This window comes from Protopterus annectens, chromosome 11.part0 (assembly GCF_019279795.1).
Source record: "Protopterus annectens isolate FY-2018-M chromosome 11.part0, PAN1.0, whole genome shotgun sequence".
In the NCBI taxonomy this organism is placed as follows: Eukaryota; Metazoa; Chordata; order Ceratodontiformes; family Protopteridae; genus Protopterus; species Protopterus annectens.
In genome coordinates, this window is record NC_056745.1 from 59,889,545 (window position 1) to 59,916,760 (window position 27,216).

At 39.8% G+C, this 27,216-nt stretch overlaps 1 protein-coding gene across 2 annotated transcripts in view; it reads left to right on the forward strand.

Moving 5' to 3' along the window:
• The window catches only part of CNTN1 (contactin 1), a 1,190,489-nt gene that overhangs the window by 628,742 nt on the left and 534,531 nt on the right, over window positions 1-27,216 (forward strand). For both annotated transcript variants that reach the window (XM_044087442.1, XM_044087443.1), the window contains 2 exons: window positions 4,408-4,537; window positions 14,191-14,363. In XM_044087442.1, coding sequence (XP_043943377.1) covers window positions 4,408-4,537; window positions 14,191-14,363 — 303 coding nt within the window. The remainder of the gene's footprint in view (window positions 1-4,407; window positions 4,538-14,190; window positions 14,364-27,216) is intronic.

The following is a 27,216-nucleotide window of genomic DNA, read 5'->3' on the forward strand; positions in this document are numbered from 1 at the left end:
GGCACTTAATCCAAAGGAATAGAGGAAGATCCACGATGCCCTGGCCAAATTTCCCCAAGTTAATATGAATACCATCTAAGGTCTCCTCTGAAAAGAGGCTATTGACTTTGTGGGACTCACCCGGTTTAGAAAGTACAAAAAAGTAAATATTTAGCTCAACACGTAGTCATTGATCCATGTACTTTATTTATATTTAGTGTAAATTTTTTTTTTAGCTTCCAGTAAAACAAACCTAGGGAGTGCATTTACTGTCAAAGGTAGCGCCATTCCTTTAATGCCTTACAGACATCTTTTACATTAGCATCTCACATCATTGTATGTTCTGTTCTGTAACTTCTCCATATATGATCAGTAAGTTGCAAAAGGGAGTTGCTTACTGCCCTGAATGTCTGTTCATTTACAGTGCCTGCAAGCCTTTCATTAACCACCTCAGAATTCCTAAGCTTGTTTTCTGTCTTCATTTGTAGCAGGAATGGGTTAGCTTTTTGCTGACTTAGGGTCTGTACACTATATAAAAAAAAATATTACTTTGCACTCTACACTTTCTATTTTAACGTGAACACATGAACAAGGAACACTAAGCTTGTTTTCAGCATTTTAACATATGCTTTTTGTAAAGATTTTTTTCCTATTTGTTCATATTCTTGCTGTAAACCAAGTTGTACCAAAAGCATAGCATTTGTCTTTGTTAAATTTTCAGTGAGAACTGTAGTATTGTGTATCAGAGGACTTGTCTTAGCATTGCTGCGTAGTACAGGTTTAGAACTGTATCTTTCCACTCTGTTAAATGCCTCTGTCTGTTGTCTAACTTGAAGATCTTTAACATATTTATTTGTCACATATAATAATAAAGCAAAATTTATAAGGATTTTTCAAATGACGGATTATTTTCTGATAACTTTATTGGTATGCCTTCATGATTTATTTTGTATGCTGTGTGTTTTATTGGTCATCCTTTCTTTACAATTCTTGCATCTCAAAACACTTCACTTACAGCAGTTAAAGTGGATAAATATTAATGTGAAGCTCGACTAATTCCCTTTTGTTAAATAACTCTTTAAAAATTTTGAATGTCCTGTTGGTGAAGGATTATCAAACATGGACATACTTCTGTCTGTCAACATCTGCTATGTTGGGGTGCTAGGCTTAAGTGCAAGACATTTGTAGGTTGACACTCACTTGTGTGTTTGCCGATGTACATTTCTGTAATGTATAGTAAAAAAAGAATTCTTCTCGCCAAGGTATAGCGATCTTTGAGTTAATATAAGTTTATGGAACAGTCTTAAAGAACACAAGCTTGAAACCCATAATCTTGAAACTATATCATTTGAAGTCCAAAATGCTGAAGACCACAATGTCCAAAAATCTTGAATACTGAATCCCCCTACTGCTGCAAACCCAAGAACGAATATAGGTCCTGCACGGGTTCAAGTTCAGGAGTTCGATATTGTGATCTTCAGCATTTTGGTCTTTCAATATTATGGTTTCAGAATAACGGGTATCAGGCATGTGGGCTTCAGATTGTGATAATAAACCTTAATATATATTAATAGCGGATGTGTAGGGAATGTGGCTTCCTATGATAAGATCCCCTGCAAAAATTATTTTCAATGATTTTTGCAGCTCTGGATTCTGAATTATTTGGGAAATGTCACTCTTGTAACTACATTTGTTGTTCATGTAAGCCTTGTGTTTTTGTTATGAAGACATGCTAATGTGTTTCTAAAATAATATTCTGAGCTAATTATCTCAGCAGTGCTACAAATGTGGTCACTGATTCAGAAAGCTTTGTACTATGATAACTAAATTCATATTTTTGTTAGTATCTTCACTATCTTAGTCATCCATTTGCTCAGAGCTCTTCTTTGTATTAGGAAGCAATATTTTATTAAGCTTCTCTTCTTAGCACTGCCAACTTGAAAAAAGCCCAGAGTTAATGTGTTCTTGTTTTAAAAATGTTTCAGGGTATTCCTCTCAGAAATGGATTTTCATACCACTTTTTATTTCCATATCCATACCTCAGAGTGATGTGAGTGCTGAAAGATTGTTTTATTTATTTATTTGTTTATTTTTTTCTAGGCCTTATTACCAAACAAAAGATATTAAGTGTTTAGTTGAAAGCTCCAAACATGTTAAATTATTAAATTATTTAAGAACTTAAGTAAGCTAAATGTCAAGAACATGGTTGCTAAAGCTGTATGGATAGTTTGATATCTGAGAAACTTCCAGATGCCCTCTTCAGAGACTGCAGTATTGTGAAAACTGAATGTGGACTTCACTGAGGTTTGAAGCATTATGCACAAGCTAAAGTTAACTACTTAATACCCAAAATACTACATCAGGCTCATACAGATCAAACAGAAATGGAGTAGAGATTTAAAGCTAAAGCTTTTTCATTTTTTGAGATATATTTTTCAGTGTGTTAGGCCTAAAAATACATTTTTAACTGTAGCCATATGCTATCAGGACTGCAAACTAGGTGCAAATCATTGAATCCCCAAAAAGATGTCAGTATACTCCAGGAAGATCTCATGCAGGCCAACGACTGGTGTATTAGTCACAGTCTCAAACTGAATGCAAAGAAATGCATCATCATTCCCTTTGGCACAAACAGTGTCCCTTCACACTATCATATCAACAACAATACCCTGAGTACCCACAAAGTGGTAAGGGACCTGGGATCATAGGTTGACTGTGACTTTAATTTCTACCACCATGTACCTACTGTAGTAAGGAAAGCCTTCTACTTACCACACTTGATTAGTAAAGGCATCGCCTTGATAACAAAAGAAGTTATAACCCCCCTATACTCTGCACTTATCTGGCCCATAATTGAGTACAATAGCCCATTCAGAATGTACAGTACTAAGCACCTGCAGCAATTAGAGAGACTCAGAAGTTAATAACAAAGAAGATCAAGGGGCTCCAGCATGTGCTTTACATGGACCGACTAAAGTCCCTGTCACTATACCCCATATCATTTAGACTTTTTAGGGGAGAATTATGCCTGGGGTACAGAGCAATTCAAGACCCAGACCAAATGATCTTACTGCATATCTGTAAATCAAATGGGTCCATGGACCTAAACATGGCCTGTCACTTAAATAGGACATGCTGGAGCGACAAATTTATCTCCCAGTGACTGCTGCATCTTTGTAACAGGCTACCAAGTCATGTCACTGTTCAAGAGGAATCTGGACGAGTGGATGGGACACCATAAAATCTTACTGGGGATAGCAACCAGAACCCTACTGGATATGGGTAGTCATCACTAAATGCAGTCTTGGTATTGACTAGCATTTCTATGGTATTACATTGGAATGAAACAGTTAGGTTTAAAATTACCTCTGGGTCGATAGCCTAGTAATCTGTGATCCTGTGTATTTTGCATGGTACACTATACTCTGTAAAGCACATGGATTCAGTACCATGTAAAAAATGTTTTTATCATTTTCCCATCTGCCTGTCTGCTTATATATCAATTCAGCCTATCAATCTAGCTATCTGTAGATCTATCTGATTTTCTTTTTTTCTGGCGATTTGCCTTACATTCTATCTGCCTGTCAATTATAAATATTTAAAATAAGATATAGTTAAATCATGTGTGTCTTTTTTCCACCCATTTTAGCGTTCCTTATAGATAGCACTCATAAAGTTTCAAATTTCAAATCTCATATTCCCTATTTTTTTCCTTCTTGTCAATATATTCTCAGTTAGCAGCTTCATTTGCTTTGGGTGTAGTGGTGGAAACTGTAGATTTTAGTCAAGTAAAATGCATCTGACCTAAAAAGTACCTTTCAATGCCCCACCTCCCCATCCTTGATTTCACATATCCTCCTTAAAGTGGCAGATATGCATTCCATAACAATGTCAGGATTTGTGTTTTTTTAAAGTCTATATCATAGGTCTGAACAATCACAAGTCTGAATGCCGAAACTAAAAATAACGAAGCCGCGGAACATCAAATTCTTTCCCAGGGAAATAATTTGGTGGGCCAGTTCCACGGCTTTGCTATTTCCTCCACTGTGTGTGATCTCAGAGTTGGTATATTTATGTAGGGGGGTGTGGGGAGTGAAGTATTTAGTTTTCGAACTTTTGGGTTCGATATTTACATAGTTGAAGTTTTGACACTTAAACTATGTGATATAGACCCTTTTTGTATGCTAGACTTAGCATGTGGTATTTACAGGTCACTGAGTCATGTCACTGTTGAAGCTCTTTAATGTACAAACCTGACATTTTTTGCATGATGTATTTATTTATACAATGTAACAGTGTTAATCATTTTGCATGATGTATTTATTTATACAATGTAACAGTGTTAATCATTTTGCATGATGTACTTATTTATAGAATGTAACTATATTAAGGCTTAATAATTGCTACTTATGATTTGTTTATTTTCAGAAGATGGAGGAGGATTTGGGGGGCCAGTCTTTGAAGAACAGCCAATTGATACAATATATCCTGTTGAATCTACAGAAGAAAAAGTGTCTATGAACTGCAGAGCTAGGGGAACCCCTCCCCCAGCCTACAGGTATGGTGTATGTATGTGTGTATGTATGTATATATATTTAACTCCGTGTTTATTTCATTATATAATATAAATAATGAATATATGTAATGGAAATATCCCTCTATCCATATTTCAGCCTTTCTTATCTCATCTTGTCATCTCCTTTCTTACTGCGTCCCATTTACCCCACTTCCCTCTTCTCTTTGCACCTCTCACACCTCCATCCTTTCTACTTCTGCTCCTTCTGCATGCCTCCCCATTTTTCTGTCTTCTCTCCATGGTATCCTTTCCTGCAATCATTCTCACTTGCCTCTTCTAATGTCTTCATACCTCTCTATATAATGATATGCTGCTGTCCCGGTAGCATAAGCCATCTCAGTCATTATGGCTGCATTGTATCCACAAAGCTCTGCTAAGCATAATTCCATTTTCCATCCACATTTTGATACTGTTGACTGCTTCATGAACTAAACATTGTAGCATATTTTTGTATCTGTAAATGTGTATGATTTGTAGCATATCCTTGTATTTGTAAACGTTTTGTTCATTTCTTATGTGATCATATTCACCCAGGCCATACTTGCAAAATTTATTTATTTATTTTATCTATCTTTTGTTAACTGGGTTTGTCCACTGTGTTGGTGCCCCATTTTCACTGGAAACCTGAGGAGAAAAGCTCCACGCAAAGAACAAATGATAGAGTTAACATAGCAGTAATGTGAATTTGGATACATAACTATATACATTCATGCCATATATATGAAGTGAGTACAAAGCAACAAATATTCATGCAATAATTAAAATTAACAATTCATATAAATTCTGCAAAGACAATAGCTTAAAATTACAAGAGGTAGAAACCTGTAGTTAAAAACTGTGTAGATTTACAATAGCTCATCAGAAGGAAAAAACATTTAAAATAACTTAAATGAGTAAACCAAGTTGGTAGAGAGGAAGAGGTATTAAATAGAGGAGTAGAGGTAGCGGAATGAGAAGTAAAGTTTAGGAGAGTGAAGACAGTAAAGAGCATAAAATAATGTGGTTGTGAGAAGGGGGGGTGGGAAGTATAGTAGTAAGGGTAGAGAAAAGAGATTTAGGTAGAGCATTGCTCAATAGAGCAGCTGAGGTACAGCAGTGTCGGTATTAATAAGAGTTAGATTAGAGTCAGGAGAGGAGAATTGTTACACTCTAACAATTAGGCGAGTAAAAGTTACACACATACACCCCCCCACATGTGCGAGCGACACACACACACACACACACACACACACACACACACACACACACACACACACACACACACACACACACACACACACACGCACACGCACACACACACACACTCACAGACATGCTTTTGTGTTAACAATAACTTACCTTCTTGCCTGTCGACCACATTTCTGTTCTACACCATGTACATTCTTACAGCTAAATGCTTTCCATTTCCCATTGTTTTTAATTTCATACTCTAGTTCTTAGACAGTGGTAGCATTGTTGCCTCACAGCAAGAGGTTCTCCTGTTCGATTCACAGCTGGAGTGCCTTCTGTGTGGAGTCTGCATGTCCTCCCCGCGGTCGAGTGGCCTCCGAAAGACATGCGTGAATGGGTGTGTTTTTGCTGAAGATTGGGCATCAGGCTGGCAACTCGGCACCATAAAACATCTACTGCCAATCATTAGTGGACCAGAGTTCTGCTGTGGTGACCCCTAACCGGGAAAAGCCAAAAAGACAAACAACAACTGTAGTTCTTAGATGATAACTACTTTGTAACCCCTGCTCACACCATTGGCCAGTCATTATAGACAGTAGGTCAGTTTATTCAGTCCATAATAGTTGCACATTCTAGTGCAGTTTATTTAATATTTTACTGTCACACTAAAAGAGGATTTTTAGTTTGTCTGCATGTTGGCTATTTCGCTCAGTGTCCAGAAAAGGGATGTTACAAGAAAACACACAGCAAGCAAATTTGTATATTTGCAAAGTAGATCTGTTGATGAACTTGAGTTGAGTTACTTGAGTTACATCAGGAAAATGTTTAATTCACATTACTCTTGATCTTTTGTGTTTAAAAATGGACACAGTGCAACTGACAGTTTTAATCTAGGATATAGTTCTATCAGAATGATTAACCTGACAGTAAGGATTATTCAAGTGACAAGTCTCCACAAAAATGAAGACTGCTAGAATGGAAATATAAGCTGATGTTGGCAGGTAATAGCTAAAATGTCTCTTTATATTTTATTTTGGAGTAGCACACCACTTAGATAGGTTTAGTGAAAGTGAATGAGCAGAATGCTGAGGAATGAAATTGTAGAGATGCCACAGATTACCAAAATCCAGCTATATATACGGATACAGTCACCAAGATCTGCCAGATTTCTAGCTTTGATCTTGAGGTATCAAAATGTGAGTCAGAGAAAAACTCAAGCATTTCAACCCTACAATTCACCCTTGCAGCAAATCTGTGTTCAATCCACCACTAAAAGTTAAACTTTTATCACTATCACCACCATCCATGTTTTCATCTTAGACTTTTGGTTAGATAACAGTCAAACAATTATCACCTTTTTAAAATATTAAAGGAAGGACAGCAATGGTTGGGAAATTAATATTTTTGAATTACAGTGGCAGGTGTCTGCAATTTTTAATTGTTCAGAGATTACAATGCAGATAGATTTAACTAGGAAATGCATAAAGGTAAGGTTACAAGTCACATTTTATGCAGGATAGTCCCTATCTGTTGCATCCTGGAAAAAACAAAACATGACAAATTGCACATTTCCTGAGAATTCCTTTGGCTCTGCTTGACAGGGGCGCATGAAATTAACTTTCTTGGGTTGGAGTAAGCCAGGGAACTTTGTTGGCTAGGCTTACTTAGGCCCTTGGGCCGATAGCCTAGTACCTACCTAGGAACCTATGAGATTTTCAGATAATTTTTATTGAATTGTTGCATTAGACAATTATTGTTTGTATCTAAAACATGTAAACATGCTACGAAACAACAAAAGTCTCTCAAACTGTAAAGGAGGAAGCTTTGGTTTTTGTAAAAACTGAACATGAACTCTTTGCACATTTGTGGGAATTGTCTGTTCTGCTAAATCTCACATTTCTATAAAAAATCTCTCTCTTTAGGCATTTAAAAAGGTAATAGCCATGCATAAGAACTTGAATTAAATTTTGAAATGTGAGCCCATGAATCAGTATCCACATTCCCCTGCATCATGGTATGCAAGTTGTTTGTCAGCTTGCAAGTCAGACACCAAATTGTGCTTCATTAAATGTGATGTGAAAAATGTCTTTTTACTATAAAGACTTCTTTTGTGAGGTTTTAGATGAGCTGTGTTTTTTTTTCTTTTTAAAAATGATGACAGTTTTCCTGTGTGTGTTGAGGTATGGCTGTCTTAAAAATGTAAGTGACAGTGGGACCACTATGCTCATACTTAGAGTGCTACAATAGGGAGATGTTCCTTAACCCAAGATGCACTAGCACTATTTAACATCTGCTGTTAACCCTAGAAACTACCTAGGAAGCCTCTGTAAAACCCAGTCCTTAAACCATAATAGACCACCCTAATACAGATCCAGGTGACATGGATGTGCAATTTCCAAATGTCTCTGTGGCCATCTTGGTAGATAGGGGTATCGCATGGTAGATATGGACATCCTGAGACAATGTAACAATTATCTCATGTTCACTGACAACCTTTAAGGCATTCTGAGACAATGTAGCAATTACCTCATGTTCTCAGACAACCATCGAATCCTTAAAGAAACTAACACAATATGCAAGAGATGTAGATACACAACTTCCTTGGAAGCAAAAGTCTCACTTGCAAATAAGGTTGTCAAGAACACACGTAGTTATGCACTACATCCTACATGCATACTACTCACCGCACACACATAGACCTTCATATGTTGAGATGCTTAAAAAAGTCATTCCCAAATCTCAAAGATGTTCTAACCTACAAACAGCAACACCTGTTTTCAACAATCTCTAAAGAACATAGCAAAAGCAACAACAAACACTGCACATATGCTTACACCCAATGGTCCTCACATGATCAAAGCCCATAAGTCAAGCAAACAGGTTACTTTGTGTTTTTATCATGGGGGATTCCATTGCATGGAGCACAGATGCCCCAAACACCAGGCTAGCCAGGGAGAAGAATATGGTCACCTGCTTATCTGGAGCCAGGCTCCACAATATCATGCGCACACTCAGGTCACTGCATCACAGACTCTATCATGGTCTACATGGGTGTAAATGACCCGAGGTGTACCTCAATAGACTGTACAAAATGTATAAAAAAAGATGTTATGGATATCTCTGAATAGTGTTACAGACAGGTATATGGCTTGCATTGAGCAGTATTCTACCTTCTCCATGGATGACGCCACAGCATGAACAAAAAAATTATTGATTTTAACAACTGGCTTAGTTTCTGGTGCCATTCAAGGAGGATTCATTATCTGTCAGCGTTGAATGGCATGGTTAACAGACCATGTTGATTTGTCAAGCATAGTCTGCACCTGTGCCCCTGGGCTTTTGGATAGTGGCTAAAACTTTATCCACTCCCTTAGAGCCTTTTTGTAGGCAATGCCAAAGTGTCATATCTACAGACATAGCAAATAAAATCCAAAGGAACCTAAAGGTGTCACTGCTGAATGCTAGGAGCCCAAAATGTACTCCACACCCTACAAGCTCTCCTCACTTTGGAGAATATAGACGTCTGTGCTGTTATCAACCCTTAGTTTAAATATGCAGGAAATACTCATGCAGTGCAAGGCTTCCGTGCCTTTTACACCATTAAACCAATAGCAGCACAGAGAGGGGTTTAAAGATGGAGGTGTCTTGATCTACAGTAGATCCAAATATACCTCCAGGTTGGTAAACAAGATGATCCCCTGGAGTTCATCCACTTGCAAGTCACCATAAAGCCCCATACCATACCATATCATGCCATACCACACCCTACCATACTATACTATACTATACCATCCCATCCCGTCCTATACTATACTATACTATACTATACTATACCATCCCATCCCATCATATACTATACTATACTATACTATACCATCCCATCCCATCCTATACTATACTATACTATACTATACTATACTATCCCATCCTATCCCATCCTATACTATACTATACCATCCCATCCCATAATGTACTATACTATACCATTCCGTCCCATCCTATACTATACTATACTATACCATCCCATCCCATCCTATACTATATTATACTATACTATACCATCCCATCCCATCCTACTATACTATACTATACTATCCCATCCCATCCCATAATATACTATACTATACTATACCATCCCATCCCATACTATACTATACTATACCATCCCATCCCATCCTATACTATACTATACTATACCATCCCATCCCATACTATACTATACTATACTATACCATCCCATCCCATCCCATACTATACTATACTATACTATACTATACTATACTATACTATACTATACTATACTATACCATCCCATACTATACTATACTATACTATACTATACTATACTATACTATACTATACCATCCCATCCCATCCTATACTATACTATCCCATCCCATCCCATCCCATCCCATCCCATACTATACTATACTATACTATACTATACTATACTATACTATACTATACTATACTATACTATACCATACCATACCATCTCATCCTATACTATACTATACTATACTATACCATCCCATCCCATCCTATACTATACTATACCATCCCATCCCATCCCATCCTATACTATACTATACTATCCCATCCCATCCTATACTATACTATACTATACTATACTATACTATACCATACCATCCCATCCTATACTATACTATACCATCCCATCCCATCCCATCCTATACTATACTATACTATACCATCCCATCCCATCCTATGTTATACCATCCCATCCCATCCCATCCTATACTATACCATCCCATCCTATACCATCCCATCCCATCCTATACTATACTATACGTATATATGTAGTGTGCTTACATGGGGACAAAAGAAAAAAAATAATATCAGTTCCCCACATGGAAATCCAAACTGAATTGGGAAAGGTACTGTACCCTGTAACAGTGTTACTGTACCTAACGCATGGCATCATAATTATGAAAATGTTACCTCATTTTCGAGATATGTGGAAAAAATGGGAAGTAGATAGCACTTTTGATAAATCAGACCCTCAATTTAAAGTGCTGAGTTATCAGGAAGAGCAACTTATCACCACGTCATTGTCACCCCCTCACACGCAGGATAAAGAATCACCTATAAAATTAGTAAGCTTTGGTTCAGAAAGAGCCTAGAAATACTAACAGTCCCAGAAGAACCAAGATATAAATGAGTATACAAATGGAGGAAAACCTAGCAACCCTCTTGAAACTAGGGAGCTACTACCAGCAGAGATTAAACTCAGACTGAGAATAGAAGAGCAACTTGAAATAACAATAAAAACTTTTGGAAAAGATATTCCACTATGTGCTATTTAAAATCTGACAGAGTCCCACTACAGAACTTTGAAAAGAGAAACTTCAGGAGAAAGGGAAAAGTAGGGTAGAGGCAACACATACTGCAGAAAAAAGGCAGCATGAGGTTACAGAAAAAATATCTGCTGAGAATTTTAAAGGGAAGAAAGTAATTGGTTGTTGTGGTGAATATTGAGATTAACTACCTTCCTGAAGAGTGGAACACTGAAACACCTGCCCTGTGCTAGCAGAAGAAGCATCAGAACCCTCTGCTTCATAAGAATCTTTTTGAGAAGGGACCCCCCCCCTTCTTGCTAATATTGAGGTGAGTCGGCTAAACTTTAAAAGGGATGATGACACTTCAGTAGAGTCATAGAGAATTTAACCAGAGGTGGGAGAAGAAACTATCACAAATATCCATACTTCCTATCCTACAATGAATTACAGAACGACTTGCTATATAGAATACCTAGGGAAAAGGAAGATGAATGATGCAATGGTGCAGCGGTAGCACTGTCACCTCACAACATGAGATTATCTGGTTTGATTCTCACCTGGAGTGCCTTCAGTGTGGAGTCTGCATGCCCTCCCTGCATTTGTGTGGGTTTTCTCCAGGTGCTGCTGTTTCCTCCCACATTACAAAGACATGCATCTGCAGCATTTCTCCCCAGGCCTTTGCTGAAAATGGGCATCATTCCAAGTTGCACTTTTCCAGTAAACAAATGTTAAATAAATAAATAAAATGAAATATGTGAACTGTCAGTGCCTGTACCCTTCAGGAATTTACTCATGAGCTTGGCATCTTTTCATGTACTGCTGAAACACTTAGATGTGGAAAAATAAAACATGGCCACAATATTAGTCATATTTTATTGAAAAGGCAAAATAAAATAAATTGAAAATTTGGTGCACAATGCCCTCGGTCAGAAATCAGCTCCAAACCTAAGGTTTAAAACTCCGTCATCTCCAAGGTTATAACAGTTATAAGTTGCCTTTTGAGAAAATTGCTAACGTTATAATTGGGCCTTTAATTATGACCTGTAGTGGACATCACTGTATATTGGTAATCCTAGACTATACCATAAGTCCTGGTGTACAATACACTGTCCAAACCCCAGAACAATGAAGTACAGGAGTTCCTCTTATAGAACAAGGATATTTTCTCAGAACTGGCTTTTAAGACCACCATAATCAAACAAGACATTGAAACCTACCTAGTGAAAACCTTACAGAATCTCTTAATCCTAGAGGAAGAAATTTCAAGAAGAGTTAAAGAAGATGCTCAGTCTAGTGGAACATGATGAGTCCCACCATTGAATGGGAGCGTTTTTGGTTCCTGAAATAGGCAGAACCATTTGTTTCTCTAATGTCTAGAGAAAACTTAATGCCATCTTTAATTTCAATAGTTATCCTGTGCTCATTATAGATGGACTTGATGGAACAGCTAGGAAATCCTACATTACCTGATCAGCCTGGATCAAATGAAATGTTACTAGCAGATCCTTCTGATGGAAGAAAACAAAGAGAAAACTTTCTCATCCCTGAAGGCTACTTTCAATATGGAATCCTTTGGTTTTGCCTTTGTTGGACACAGAAAAACCACACGATCAAACCATACTATAAATAAATGCTACGATACCCACACCCAGTCATGATTTACTGCTAAAGTATCTCTCAAGATGTGCAGTATATAGTACAAATATCAATGACAGTTTTCTTCAACAGTATCGTTATAAGTGATTCAGTTTTGAAGTGATAATATTAAGTACATGTAAAATTATTGCTTATTTTCATAATTAGTAACAACCAACTAGTGACATCTGCAATACGGTGTGATATAAAGGAACACTGATATTGATTTTTCCTGTCTCCCTTCCTGGCATTTAACACTGTTGTCCTCGACAGCATGCACATCTCTCAGTTATGAAAATATGAAAATAAATATGAAAATGTGAATAATAAGTGGCAAACTAATTGATTTCTCTACTGTAGCACATCCTAGATTAACAGTCTTAGTGTCCTTTTATTAATTACTCCCTGCCCTTTATAATTCTGCCTGTTATTAGCTGGTAAGTCACTTAAGGAATGAGCTATGAAGAAAGGCATGGACACCATAAGGAACTGTGGGTGTTAACTGGAATAACAAGGTGCTCTAGGATTGAATGATTACCAGGCTGTAAAAGGGAGTTCCTAGTCACTAGGCATTCAGGATGTTAATTTGTCATCTGGAATGGATATCCATGAAACATGGGGTATGTCGGCCCAGTAAGGGCTAGGTTGTGCAGTATACCAAGTGGGGTACCTGTGACAGAGAGCTGGACATGAGGCCAGTGTGAGTCCTACAGCCTGAGCATCTTACAACTTATTTCCTGGAGGAGCTGTGTGAACTGTGGTAAAATACCACAAAGGTACAGTTTTGTGGAACTGTTAGCCAAAGGGATTTGCTTGTTTTATTTAATTGTGGGACTAATCAGCCATACATACCATTGTTTTATTTAATTGTGGGACTAATCAGCCATACATACCATTGTTTTATTTAATTGTGAGACTAATCAGCCATACATACCATTGTTTTATTTAATTGTGGGACTAATCAGCCATACATACCATTGTTTTATTTAATTGTGGGACTAATCAGCCATACATACCATTGTTTTATTTAATTGTGGGACTAATCAGCCATACATACCATTGTTTTATTTAATTGTGGGACTAATCAGCCATACATACCATTGTTTTATTTAATTGTGTGACTAATCAGCCATACATACCATTGTTTTATTTAATTTCATTTTTTAAACTGGGAAGCAAAAAGATGCTGTTATTTTTGTCTTGACTGAATGAATGCAATAAACCTGATTCTATACATCTCAGCATCACCAGTATTCTTTGGACTTACTGTGTGTGTGTGTGTGTGTGTGTGTGTGTGTGTGTGTGTGTGTGTGTGTGTGTGTGTGTGTGTGTGTTTACGTGCATGCACACATGACAGTAGTGTTTTTGCAGCATTTATTTTATTATGACAAAGTGCATCTGTAAATGATATGTTAACATGGAAAAGGTAACTTCATTATCTCTAATTCAGCAGTCCCTTCTCTTTTATTTCTGTCTAATGCACTGACTGTCTATATTTCTTTACATTAAAATGCCAAATTCTTTCCACAGGTGGACCCACAATGATGGAAACATTGATATGACGGATGAACGGTACATCATGGCAGGAGGCAATCTAGTGATTCACACGCCAGACAGATGGAAGGATTCCGGGAAGTATATATGCTATGCTACAAATAAATACGGGACCATCTACAGCAAGGCAGCCACTCTTAGCTTTGGGTGTAAGTAATAAGGATTCAACAATTCAATGATTTATCTTTTCTGGCACTAATGTGAGAACAACATCTATGGCAACATTATCAGAATATATGTCATTTCTGATTTTTTAAGTTTGTATTTGTTTCATTGGTCTTTTTTACAAGGTACATGAATCAGTCTTGTTAATACTCATTTCGTTTTATGATTTTTAAGTGTGGGTGCGACAGTCAAGGAATGAAGTATAAAACCTGTTATATCTACACCTTGAGTCACCGCCATTTGCTAAGCATTAAGAATACAATTTAAAACTGTCCAACACATTCTACTAGTTGATTTTACCGATATAAAAACACAGGAGAAATGTTAAATGTTTAGTTACCTTCTTTAGGTAAAAATGTCTAATTCTGTTTAAGGCTTTGCAAAGGTAAAGCAAATTTGTAAGTGTCTGTGCTTCCATCATATTATTATTAATGATGTTTACAGTCATGTCCTTCAAGTCCTGTTAGATATCTTCACTTCTTGCCACTTTATTTATTTATTTATTCATTTATTTATTTTAGTAAAACTGAAAACTGATATTTTTTTTCAGGATTAGATATTTTCACTTCTTGACATATTTATTTATTTATTTTTGTAAAACCGAGAACTGATAATTTTTCAGGAATACTTGAATCCCAATAAAAAAACTGCTGTGTTGTCCGAGTCAGTATACTTCTGTGGTAGTAGTACAGTAGAAAGCCTACCTTTGAATCAGAGATGGCATCAATAAATCACTCGAGTGAATTGTTCAGTTTGTTATAATGAAGTGATCCCAGGGGTGTATTTTCTGTTACCCATCCAATCGTCAAGGTTTCTCTTGAAAATAGAAGACATTCTTGCAGTGTGTTCATAGTCATTGTACATTTCTTTAACAGAAACACTGCCTTCCTCAGTGAAGGCTCCTGGTGCAAACATTGATTATCAAACTTCTCTGTAGCTGATATCTGGCTAACTGATGACATACTGTGATCTGACTCAAAAATATGGCTGAGGGCTGCTGGCACATTGCAGTATCTCTTACCAGTCCTGCACCACTCAATAAGGAACCAAAGAAGATACTTCAGGACAAGTAAGTGTGTAAGTGAATGTGCCTAAAACTGTAAGCTCCCAACTAAAACTTTCTGTGACATTTGGGCTCTTTCAAATCAACCGTAGACCTTCTGGGAGACACACACAAGAGCAAGTATTAGAAGAGTGCATCCATTTACTAATGCAACAACATCCCAAACAGGAAGAATCACATGACACTCAAGCTGTAGATTAAGGATACAGACTCATAAAGTGGTTCTCTCATTTTATATACTATACCTGTCCCCTAAAGATAGTGTTTATGCACAAGTGTAGATAGCATTAATTGTGCTCTGCTTTATATAGTGGGGTTCTCACGTGAAATACATTTCACACTTTCAGTCATGCAACAGGTCATATGACATAACATTTGTAAAAATGTATAAGTACACTTTTATGAATAATAACTGCAGTTATCAGTCTTTGCTGTAATAGAACATAGCACAGCTTTATGACCTTATAGTCTACTTAATAGGCTTCAAAGTCTTGAAACTTTATATTCTTTGTAGTAGAATTCATGAACAATGATGACAATGTGGAAGGAAATGCGGCATTGCAGTCAGAGCTATCAAAAACCCGAGTGAGATCATAACAGTCAGTAAGTGAAGTAATGCTAGGTTCAGAAATGTGATTTCTGATATGTGCTTATAGGAAGTCCTGGCATAGTCTCTATCATATTTCTCAACCATTTAGCGGAAGAAATCATGACGAAGCCAAAAATAATGGGGCAAAGGCCCAAAAATATGGCCAATTTTTAAATATTGCTTTGATAAACTTAGAAAGTTGCTAGAATAGAAAGTATTGTGTTAGCACACATTTTCTGAAGGATATGTGGTCTTAAACTCAACTGTTTGTCATTATTTAATGACTTCAAGTCCTCAATGATTTGAAAGAAAACCGCAAATTTTATGAGGAACAGACCAAAAGCATGAAGCAGTAATCTGGATATTCTGCAAAAATCTGGACAGTTGAGAGGTATGGACTCACTCTGTGTTAGTTGCTCTGTTTGGCAGTTCAACTCTCTGGGCTGAGCAAGTCCTGTTTTGTAGAGATTTCTTTCTATAGTATCTTAGCAAGTGCCCTTTTTTGGCCTCAGCTATGAGACACTGGGGTGTCAGCTTGTTTAGTGACAGCAGCTTGTCACCGCCCTTTATGTTTGTTGTGTGAATTTGTATTCTGAGAGCTTCCACTGTTCGATACACAACGCACTGGCTGATTATCACAGTCAGACTTTGCTCTAGTTGTGCTCCTTGATGACCTTGTGTTACATGTAGTCTGTGTTGTGATTGTAACAACACTGATAAAGCAGGTAAATTCATCTTCACCTTTCTTCCTGTCAGCAAACTCATTATAATGTAACATTTCTGCATTTAAGCAAAGGGAAATAACAAGGGTCTTTGAAGTGGCAATTCGGTTTTTTTAATTTATTTATTTATTTATTTATTTATTTTTTGACTCCTTCAGTTTGCCTCTTTTATTGTGGATTCCTTATACTGGTTGTTGTAAACTAAAAGTTCCATTTTTATGAAAATCAAGAAAACTCATGATATACAAATTGTGACAACGGTCTGAAATAAGGGTACATAGAATTCTATGTCATAAAAACTCGCCTTAGGAAGCATAATGGCTATTGTTAGTGATGTAATATGCAATGTTATGACCTCATGATATTTTGAAAGGGAGCCTGTTGGTTGCATGATTGCTATTAGTGTAGGTGCCATTACTGCAAATGAATAACTCTGAAAACCATATTCAGCAGTCAGTGAGGGTGACCTTTTCCCCAGTGCTGTATGATTGTGAAACTAATATATCTATATATAAAATGAGGTGTGGATGTTCTCCCCCCACATGATGAAGTGCAGGGAGGCATGCCCTGTGCAAAATAAAAAAGTTCAATTAATGTTGATAGTGGTTTTTCACAATATTGATAAGTCACTCTCTGAAATTACTGTTGGTGAGTCAATATTAACCCCTTTGAATAATAAGCAACATAAATATGATACTGTCCTGAAACTGAAATAAATCTGCAACCACTTTGCTTCATGGTCTGTCTGGTATTGCATATGTTGTCATTGCAAAAAAGTGTCAGAAATCTCACAGTTTTGCACCGTCATTTCTATATAATGAGACATTCCAGTCCAAACCATTATTGCACTTATCTATACCCAAATCTGCCTAATGAATTTTATAAAGCAACTTTTTATACCATTGGTATAATAAGCCATCATGCTGACCAGACATTTCCAAGAAAATATCAGTTATTATGTTTGGCTGTGCATTAAGATTTTCGGAGGCATTGCATATTGAATTATGCTTGCCTGGCTTCCCAGAGTGTACTATATAAAACTGCAAGTCATTCCTTTCCATTGTTTGAATCACATGATGCTGTGGCCCAACAGATTTACTGTTCTCATTTGTAACAGATGCTGGGTATGTTTTTAACGATGTGTCTAGGGTGACCACTTTGGTAATGAAGGAAACTGTTTTCTTGCCACCAATGTAACATGTGTAGGTACATTTCAGAAGGGCCATACATTGTGATTGACACCTTAAATAGAACTTTGGCTGTACCTGGGTACGTTAACTGTTGCACTAAGGAGGTTATTTACATCAGCATTTGTAGTGGATGTCCAGCTTTTTATGTTGGAATGACTACAAGATGCTTGAAAACACGTATTCGTGAACATATTTACAGCATTAACCACAAGGATGAGACCAAGGCCGTGTTCAAACACTCCTTAGTTTGCCACAATTTTAAAAAGTTTCTATTTTCAGTAGTTGAGATTTGTAAATCAGACTTGAGAGGGGGTGATTTTAGAAACTATTTAGAGCAAAGAGAAACATTGTGGCAAATTAGGTTAAAATCTGATAAATTTCCAGGCTTAAACGAGGCTATTAATATTAAATGTTTTTTAAAAAATCATAGATTGTGCATTGACAAAACCAATGAATTAAAGTTGTTCAGTTGATGTCTGTTTTTTTAAGAAAGCAACGTTTGTTTTAATTGGTTAATTGTTAATTGGAAACGCTATTTATTGTGTATTTTTTGAATTATGCATTATTTTGATGAAGTCTTCTGACGAAAGCGGTTATTAAACAGTAGTATGCTATTATTGTTTTCAGCAGCATTTTTCTCATTCCTCGATCAAGGTTTTTTTGTTTTGGTTTGTTTATTCTGTGGTTTCGTTACTTGGAAATCATCGCCTAATATAAATCTAATTTTTGGGTTATGTTTGGGTTGCAAAGCTAGGTTTATAAGGGCCCTAGTACTCATTAGCCTAGTAACCAGCTATGAAACTACAAACCTATGAATGCATTAATTCCATTGACTAATATGGCAACAACTGCTAATAAGAACCATTTAGCAATCAGCAGTTTGACCTTATAGGTTCTGATTCTTAAAGCAGCATTCTGTACATTACAGTTGTCTATCTAAGGGTGTTTCTAATGTAGCTACAGATCATGGGGTGGTTCAGAATGACATTGGGTTTGAAGATTGTACTTTCTGGTTCCCTATATTTTATGAAATGCTTGATCAGACTATAGCAGATTGTTATATTTTACTACAATATGCTTACTTATTTGATGGTTTGAGATATTTGGCAGTAGAATGCCATATTAAAATGTCTCCAGGACAGTTTCAGTGATGTATGCACCTAGAAGAGTACCCACAGTGCTTAACAAAAGAGCTACAAAAAGCTGAAAAGGATGGTACACATACAGTGGATATAAAAAGTGGGGTGTATTTTAGAAGCACGAAAAGACAAAACCGTGAATGCTCATGAGCGAAAATGCCAGGAATCGAAAGGGTGTTTGTGGGGTCGTGGTACAGTGAAGAGTGGCATATTTGCCCTTTCCTCGCTGTAGTGTGATCTTGAAGTTGGAATATATAGTTAGCGGGGGATGTGGGGGGCTAATACCAAGTTCAATTACCGGCATTTTCGATCATATGAGCGTTCGCGGCTTTGGGCCAGATTCAGGAAGGCTTACACGGAGTTCAAGAGTAGTGTAAGCCTCTGTGTAAGCCTCCCGATTCAGGTACAGCCCAAACCTCCGTGTAAGAGACAGCTAACACGTCTCTTACACGGACTGGGCGTGGAAATGCTCAATACCTCATTTGCAGCTCAAAGATATGCAAATGAGGTATTTGAGCGATCCACGAAGCTGAAACCAGTCCGTGTACGGCGTGTTGCAGAAATGTACTCAGCTGACAACTGAGTACATTTCTGCAAAATCTAAAATGGAGCTATGTCAGCTCCAAATAAAGGGTGCATATGTTTCATTAAGCATGCCAATGGCCAAATATGTGGCCATTGGCATGAAAAAGTGTTGCAAAAATATGTTATATAACTTTTTTTTTTTCGTGGGATTATGATGTGTAACTGCAGCGCATACCCGTGCAAATGGGGTGCGCTACCTAAAACTGAAAACCGAAGCTTATAAGCCCACAATTGTGGGATTTATGTATTACATGGAATGTATGTCAGCTCCAAATAAAGGGTGCATATGTTTCATTAAGCATGCCAATGGCCAAATATGTGGCCATTGGCATGAAAAAGTGTTGCAAAAATATGTTATATAACTTTTTTTTTTTCGTGGGATTATGATGTGTAACTGCAGCATACCAGCAAACGGGTGCGCTACCTAAAACTGAAAACCGAAGCTTATAAGCCCACAATTGTGGGATTTATGTATTACATGGAATGTCAATGGAGGGACTTGCAGACCAAAAACAATATGGCCTCCGTTTAGTGGTTGTCAAGGAGGGGAAGCTCCGTGTAAGACATGTAACTAAGCATTACTAGGCAATCCTATGTAAATGAGGGTTACAATACTGAATCACACTGCCACATAGGTAATGAGCACTTTCTGAGTAGTGTAAGAGTTAGAGAAGGGGGAGGAACAGAGTAAGAGGTAGGTGACATCACGGGGGGGAAGGATAGAAACAAATGTACCAGATTGGAGGGCAATGTAAGGTGACAGACGGACATCAGGGAGGGAGGTGTGTCCCAACAGAACACTAGGAAAGTCAAGAAATTGAAGGTTTACGCTATCCCTACACTCAAAGTTTCTTGATATACGTGCATGCGCACGTGTGCGCGCGTGTAAGGCAGGTTCAACATGTGGGAGCATGTTGCAAACCGTTTACAACGGTTTGCGCAGGCATGCACATGTTTAAGGCAGTGTGCGCGCATTTTAACATGAATCAGCCTAGTTCACACCGTGTAAGGATGTGTGCGCGCGTGTAACACCGTGTAGGGATGTGTGCGCGCGTTTAAGTGACTGTGAGCGTGCTTAAGCTGGTGTGCACATTGCTCCCCCTGAGGAAACAGAGAGGAAACAGGAAACAACCAAAATACACGGAAACTGCCAGAGGATACTGCTGGAGTTAATTGGTGGAAACAATTGGAAGCAGGCAATTATGCAGGCAGACTAGAAGCCCAACCCAGCACTTAAAACACTGCAAAGAGCAGTGCAGGGTGTTTCCCACAAGAGATACTGCAAGAAAGTAAGCTATCAGAATTAAAAACTGAAAAAAGCTGAACTCAGAGCAGAAATGCTAGGGGCTGCCATAGCTGTTATAATCAGGCAAAGGCGAATTGCTGAGGGTGGTGACAATGCAGATGCTGACAGACAACCCAGAGTGAGGAGAAGGAGAAGAGTATACAGGCCCAGGGTCACCTACCATGGGTTACATGAGCTGGAGATAGTAGAGCTACAGAGTGGACAGAGACCTTCTGCAGCAGATTGTTGAGCTGTGCAGGCCACATCTCACACACAGAACCAACAGAGGGGAACCCATCCCAGTGGAAACCAAGGTATGTATTGGCCTAAGAATACTAGCAACAGGTACCTTCCAGAGACCAACTGGTGATATGATGGGGATATCACAGGCATCAGCCTCCAGGGTACTGCACCAGTTCCTGGATGCCATGTCAGCACATGTCGGTGATCATATATATGTTCCTAATGACCGTGAGGTTGTGGCCAGCAATATGCGTCTCTTCCAGCAAATAGCGGGATACCCTGAGGTGCTGGGTGCAATAGACTGCACGCACATATGCATCAAAGCACCAGCTGGTGAGTGGGGTAGAGCCTACATTAACCGCAAGGGATACCCCTCCATCAACTGCCAGGTCGTGTGTGATGCCCAGGGCATAATAATGAATGTGTGTGCTGGCTGCCCTGGGAGCTACCACGATTCCCACATCTGGCATCTGACGCAGCTGTACCAATCATTTGCCAGTGGGGACTTCCCACACGGACACCTAGTGGGGATGCAGGTTATGCACTTGAGCCGTGGCTGATGACACCCATCAGAAATGCACACACACCTGAACAGGAACGCCATAATGAGGCACACGCACAAACACGTAATGTCATAGAGCATGTGTTTGGGCTGCTCAAATCACGGTTCCGGTGTCTGGACACATCTGGTGGAGCCTTGCAGTACACACCAACTACATGTACCCAAATGGTCATGATATGTGCTATGCTACATAATATGATCCTGTGGAAACAGCTGCAGCAGGACCAGCACAGGGCTGGGCCTAACATCCCCCCACCATTGCCAAGGCCACCACAGGCAGAAGGTGACTCGGAGGAGGAACAACCTGACCTTGTCCCAGTAGGCAGAAGAAGGCGTGCCCAGTATGCCCTGGCCTTGGCAAAGAGGCAACGCATAGCACATACACTTGGTCAGTAGGAACACTGGGACTGATACCCGCTCTGACTCACTCATATAGTAACAGGGATGCCTAACATGACACAACCTGCTTCCAAACATGTACAGGGATTGTAGTATGTGCATCCGACAGAGGCAGCCCTGCAGCACCACCTGAGGCATGAATGCCATGTGTTAAGTAATGTAATACCATGTACCATATGCACACCTGAGGACCTGACTAACATCCACCCTCACCAATCATAAACCACAAAAAACACAAACCTACCTCATAGGTACCACAAGGGATAGGAACCTAGATGTAATGCTACCCAATGCCAGAAGTATAAATGCGTGCAGTGTAAACACACACAGTATAGAGAATGTAGATATCAGTGCTGTAATAGAAAACAGGGTCAAAGCCCACATCAGCACCCTGACACTACCAGGTCACACCTCATACAGTGATGTACATGTGCAAAAACATGGAACACGCTACAAAATGAGGGTGACTAGCAATAAATGGCATGGCTAACCACACACCCATGTTGGTACCACAACAAGAAGCAACATGGATTACCCATGGTCAAATACCAATGGCTAAAACTGACTACTACTATATAGCTTGCTGCAGACCACTGTCCTAATAGCAGGAACTGCCCCAGGCCTACTCTGGCAACGTGAGTGTCAAACGAAATATTACTGTCAACCCAGGTGCCCAGGTCCCTGATAACCTCTTCTGTGCTTAGAGGATTGCCACCTAGATGGGAACTAGGGGTAACCCTGTTGTTCCCGAAGGGTATGACTATGCATTGTTTAGCGTTTAATGTAAGGCCATGGCTCTGGCACCAGTTATCCATGTCTATGAGACCCTTCTGAAGGATGTCTGTGTCAGATGGGTTTCCAACTGTGGTTCCCAGTTTGCAGTCATCTTCAAACTTTGTCAGCCATAATCCTCCTGTGTTTGCTTGTACTTCTGAAAAGTAGATGCAGAACAAAAGTGGTCCCAGGACTGAGCCCTGTGGGACACCACTTGTGACAGTTTTGGAGTGTGACATGGCACCAGCAACTTTGACACTGTGTGTTCTGTCACTTAGCCAGTTTGCAACCCATCCTGTGATGTATGGGTTCACATTTAAGCTGGTGATGTTTTCAATGATACCCAGGTGGGGTATTGTGTTGAAAGCCTTTGCCAGGTCAAGGTAGGCTGTGTGGACTGCCTTGCCCATGTCAATGGCCTTGGTGACTGTCTTGAAAAAGTCAACCAAGTTTAAAAGGCATGATCTGCCCTTGACAAAGCCAAACTGGGTTGAATCCAATGTCTGCAAGTCCCCTATGTCTTCATTTATTATTCCCATTATGATCCTCTCCATAGCTTAGCAGACCAGGCTTGTCAAGCTGATGGGATGGTAGTTTCCGGGGTTGGTGGAGGCACCACCTTTGTGAAGTGGGTCCACCATTGCCGTATGCCACTCCTTGGGCACATATCCTGAGGTGAGGCTAAGATTAAACAGCTGCCCTAACTGCGGGTTTAATTCCTCATTGAGTTCATGGAGCACACAACCGGGGACACCATCTGGTCTCATGGATAAAGTGTTTTTTGCCTTGGATAGAGCAGTTCTCACCCCAGCATTTGAGATGTCTGGGGGGCTACAATCCTCTGGTATAGATATCCCTCCAGCTGGGGAGGATCCGTGACTGAACCTGTCAGCCAGTATGTTGGCAATGTCTGTAGGTTCAGTGATATTTACATCATTTCGAACTAATTCTGAGCATATCTGGGAGTTCCCTCCCAGGTGTCAAACATAGGTAAAAAAGGCCTTATGATTGTCCCTTGAGTCCTGAGCGGGTTTACTCTCAAAATTTGCCATGGATGATTTTATGGGGGAACCCAGTGTTTTACTCATAATGAGCTGGGGTGTCTTCCCTTCTACGGATTTCGCTCTATCTTGTAGTAGCTCCTTCCTTTTGTTGTAGAGCTTGTTTATGGTTGGGGTCCACCAGACTGGATGCTTGCCTGTGGTACAAAGAGTCTTTGTTTTGTTTGGGATTGCCTGATCCATGCAGTCCTGGAGGTGCTGGTAGAAGGCATTTGTAAGTGATACAGCGGCTTGGGTAATGGTGTCCGCTGGTTTGGGGGCCTTGAAAGAGACCACACCAGTCTTTAGAAGTGTGAAGTTGGCTTTTGAGAAGGTTTTCACTGTTTTATTTGTCTATCTGGGGTGGGGGTGGGATGTGGACTCCCACTGAGATTAGTTCATGATCTGATCTCACAAATGATGGGTATACTTCTGGTGTTGAACATTGTGACCCCATGTTCGTGATGATGAGTTCTAGTATGTTGTCTCCTCTTGTGGGGATGGTGACTAGTTGTTCCATGGCATTTGAGTGTATGAACTCTAGGAACCTTTGGGTTAGAGTGTTGGGGCTTGAGTAGTGATCCCAATCTATATTTGGATAGTTGGAATCACCCAGTATGATGGTGTTCGAGATACATTTATCCCCTCCAGTGTTTTCAGGACAGCTGTGTGAGGTACCTGAGTTTGAGAGGGTGGCATGTAACATGCTACAAACTGCAGAGCAGTCTTGCCTATGGTTACTTGCACTTGGATGGTCTCCGATGCATCGTGTGTTGCCACCAACCCTGAGGTGAGGGTGTCCTCGATGAATATGGACACCCACCCTCCTGTCTTGGTGTTGTCCGGATTTTGGGGCCGGAACGCATGATATGAGGTAACACCCGATAGTGCCGGGGTGCTGTCAGAAGCCGTGAACCAGGTTTCAGGCACAGCACAGACATCAATGTTCTCCATACTGAGAAGGGCGTTGAGTGTGTGCAGCTTGAGGTTGAGACTTCTGGCATTGAGCAGCATTACCCTTAGTGTTTTTCCTTTTCTGTGTTCTAGGGTGGTAGGTGTAGAATCTGATTCTTGCATAAAAAAGGCACAATGGGGGTGGCAAGAGCCTCAGACAAAATCCGGAAGCCCAGGGGTGACAGGTGCAAGCCGTCCCTTGCAAATCAGCGTGGCCTGTCCAGCATGTCATCCCAGGCAGACAGACATTGGACCCCCTTTGAATGACACCACAGTTTAAGCCAATTATTACAGCTGATCATCTTGTCTCTGTTTATGTGGCATCATACTTGGTGAAGGTAGGATACTGCTCAAGGTCAGGGTCATACCTGCCTGGCCTACATAATCAGAGAGATCCTCTATGTAGTCCAGGGAGGTACATCTCAGGTCGTTCATACCAGCATGGATAATGACTGAGTCAGACTTGTACTTGCAGTTGAGTGACCTGAGTGTTTGCATTATGTGGTGGATTCCAGTGCCCGATAGGCAGCTTACTGTGACCTCCTCCGTACTCGATCTGGTGAGCGGGAAGTCAGTGTGTCTGACTATGGAGTCACCTATGACAAGTGTGTCTGGCATTGTGTTTGGCCTTAAGGGCTGTGACTGTTTGGCACACTGACTCTGTGGTCTATGTGTTGCATGTGCTGTGCCCTGTGGAGGCAGTTGTGTGGGTGTCTGCTGTGGTGGCCGCTGCTGTATTGGTAGAATTCTGATCAGAGCCTCCGAGTATGTCTTTGTGTGTCTATGTGTATGATTTTAAGTTGTGATAGTGCTATGTGAGACTGGGTTTGTGGTGTGTGTGGTTACCTTCACCTTCTCTCTGGTCTTGCTAGTCCTATGTTGAGAGAGCTCAGCCTCCACTTTGGCTATATAGTTGCATCTCTCACATGTATGTGTGTTTTATGGGAGAAGGAGAGGGTTGTTAGTGTACATGAGGTAATTGTAACATTGCCTCAATATTCCCAGGTTCACCAGCTGAGCAGGAGAGGACACTAGCAACTGATCCCTAGACATGCTAGAAGGAATAGACAAAACAATGTTGGAATGCAGGGAGATATCAAGCCCCCCAAACCACATTATAGTGCTTGACTGACAATACCTACACATACAGCATAGTTTCATAGTGTCATCGTTTACTACTAGGCTATCTGCCCTAGTGCATGTATAAGCCTAGCCATAGTGATGTGGCTATTGTCACCCCTTATAGTGGTAATAAGTGTACAGAATAGATTCTGAATATTGTGCCTCTGACTTAGTAGTGACACATTATGACCCCCTTACATAATTGAATAACTTGACTGTGCCTCTGTCTAGTCTGTGCCTCTGTCTCATATGCAGTTGTCCAGATGTCTCTTGAAGAGAGTCAGTGAGGGACTCTGTCTAACATGAACTGGGATACTCTGCTAGAGTGTGAGATGCCTCTGAGTTATGACTCTGTCCCTCCAGCATGTCCTATACATGTATGTGCTGAGGTTCAAATCTTCAGCTCTCATGGTTCTGGTGGATTTGGATTGCTTGCAGTGGAGCATATCCACCAAATCCTGATTGGACATGGTCTTGTATGTCAGGCATAGGTCACCTGTAAGTATGCGGTATGACACTGAATAAAGCTGGATTTCCTTTATTCTGGAAGCATATGACATTTGTTGTAGACCCCTGATCTTCATGGTAAGGTACTTTTGGGGTCTCTCCAGCTGTTGCAAGTGTTGGGTGAGGTACATACCAAATGGGGCTTTGTATTCAATCATGGGCCTGATAAGGGAGAAGTATAGTGGTACAATGACCTCCTATGATCTGGATGGAAAACCCTCCATGATAAGGTGGGCAAGATAGAAAGTCTTTCTAACCACTTTGGCAACATGGGTGTCAAACGAGATGTCACTATCTACACGTGTCCCCAGGTGTCTGATTTGTTTTCTGTGCTCAGTGGGTTGCTGTCTATGTATTGATCTGTGGGTACTTTGTTCCTCCCAAAGGGGATGACTACACATCAGTTGCATTCAGTTTCAGGCCATGAGTCTGGCACCAGCTATCCGTCTTTGTGACGGCATTCCATAGGATGTGTGTGCCGGCTGATGTATTCACTATGGTGCCTAGGTTGCAGTCATCTGCAAACTTTGTCAGCCACAACCCTCCTATGTTTGCTCTCACAGCTGAAAAGTAAATACCAATTAAGAGGGGGGGGGGTGCCTTTGGTTGCAGTTTCATTCTGCAAACTTGTGTGCAGCACACCAACCCCTGCCTACTGTTTGC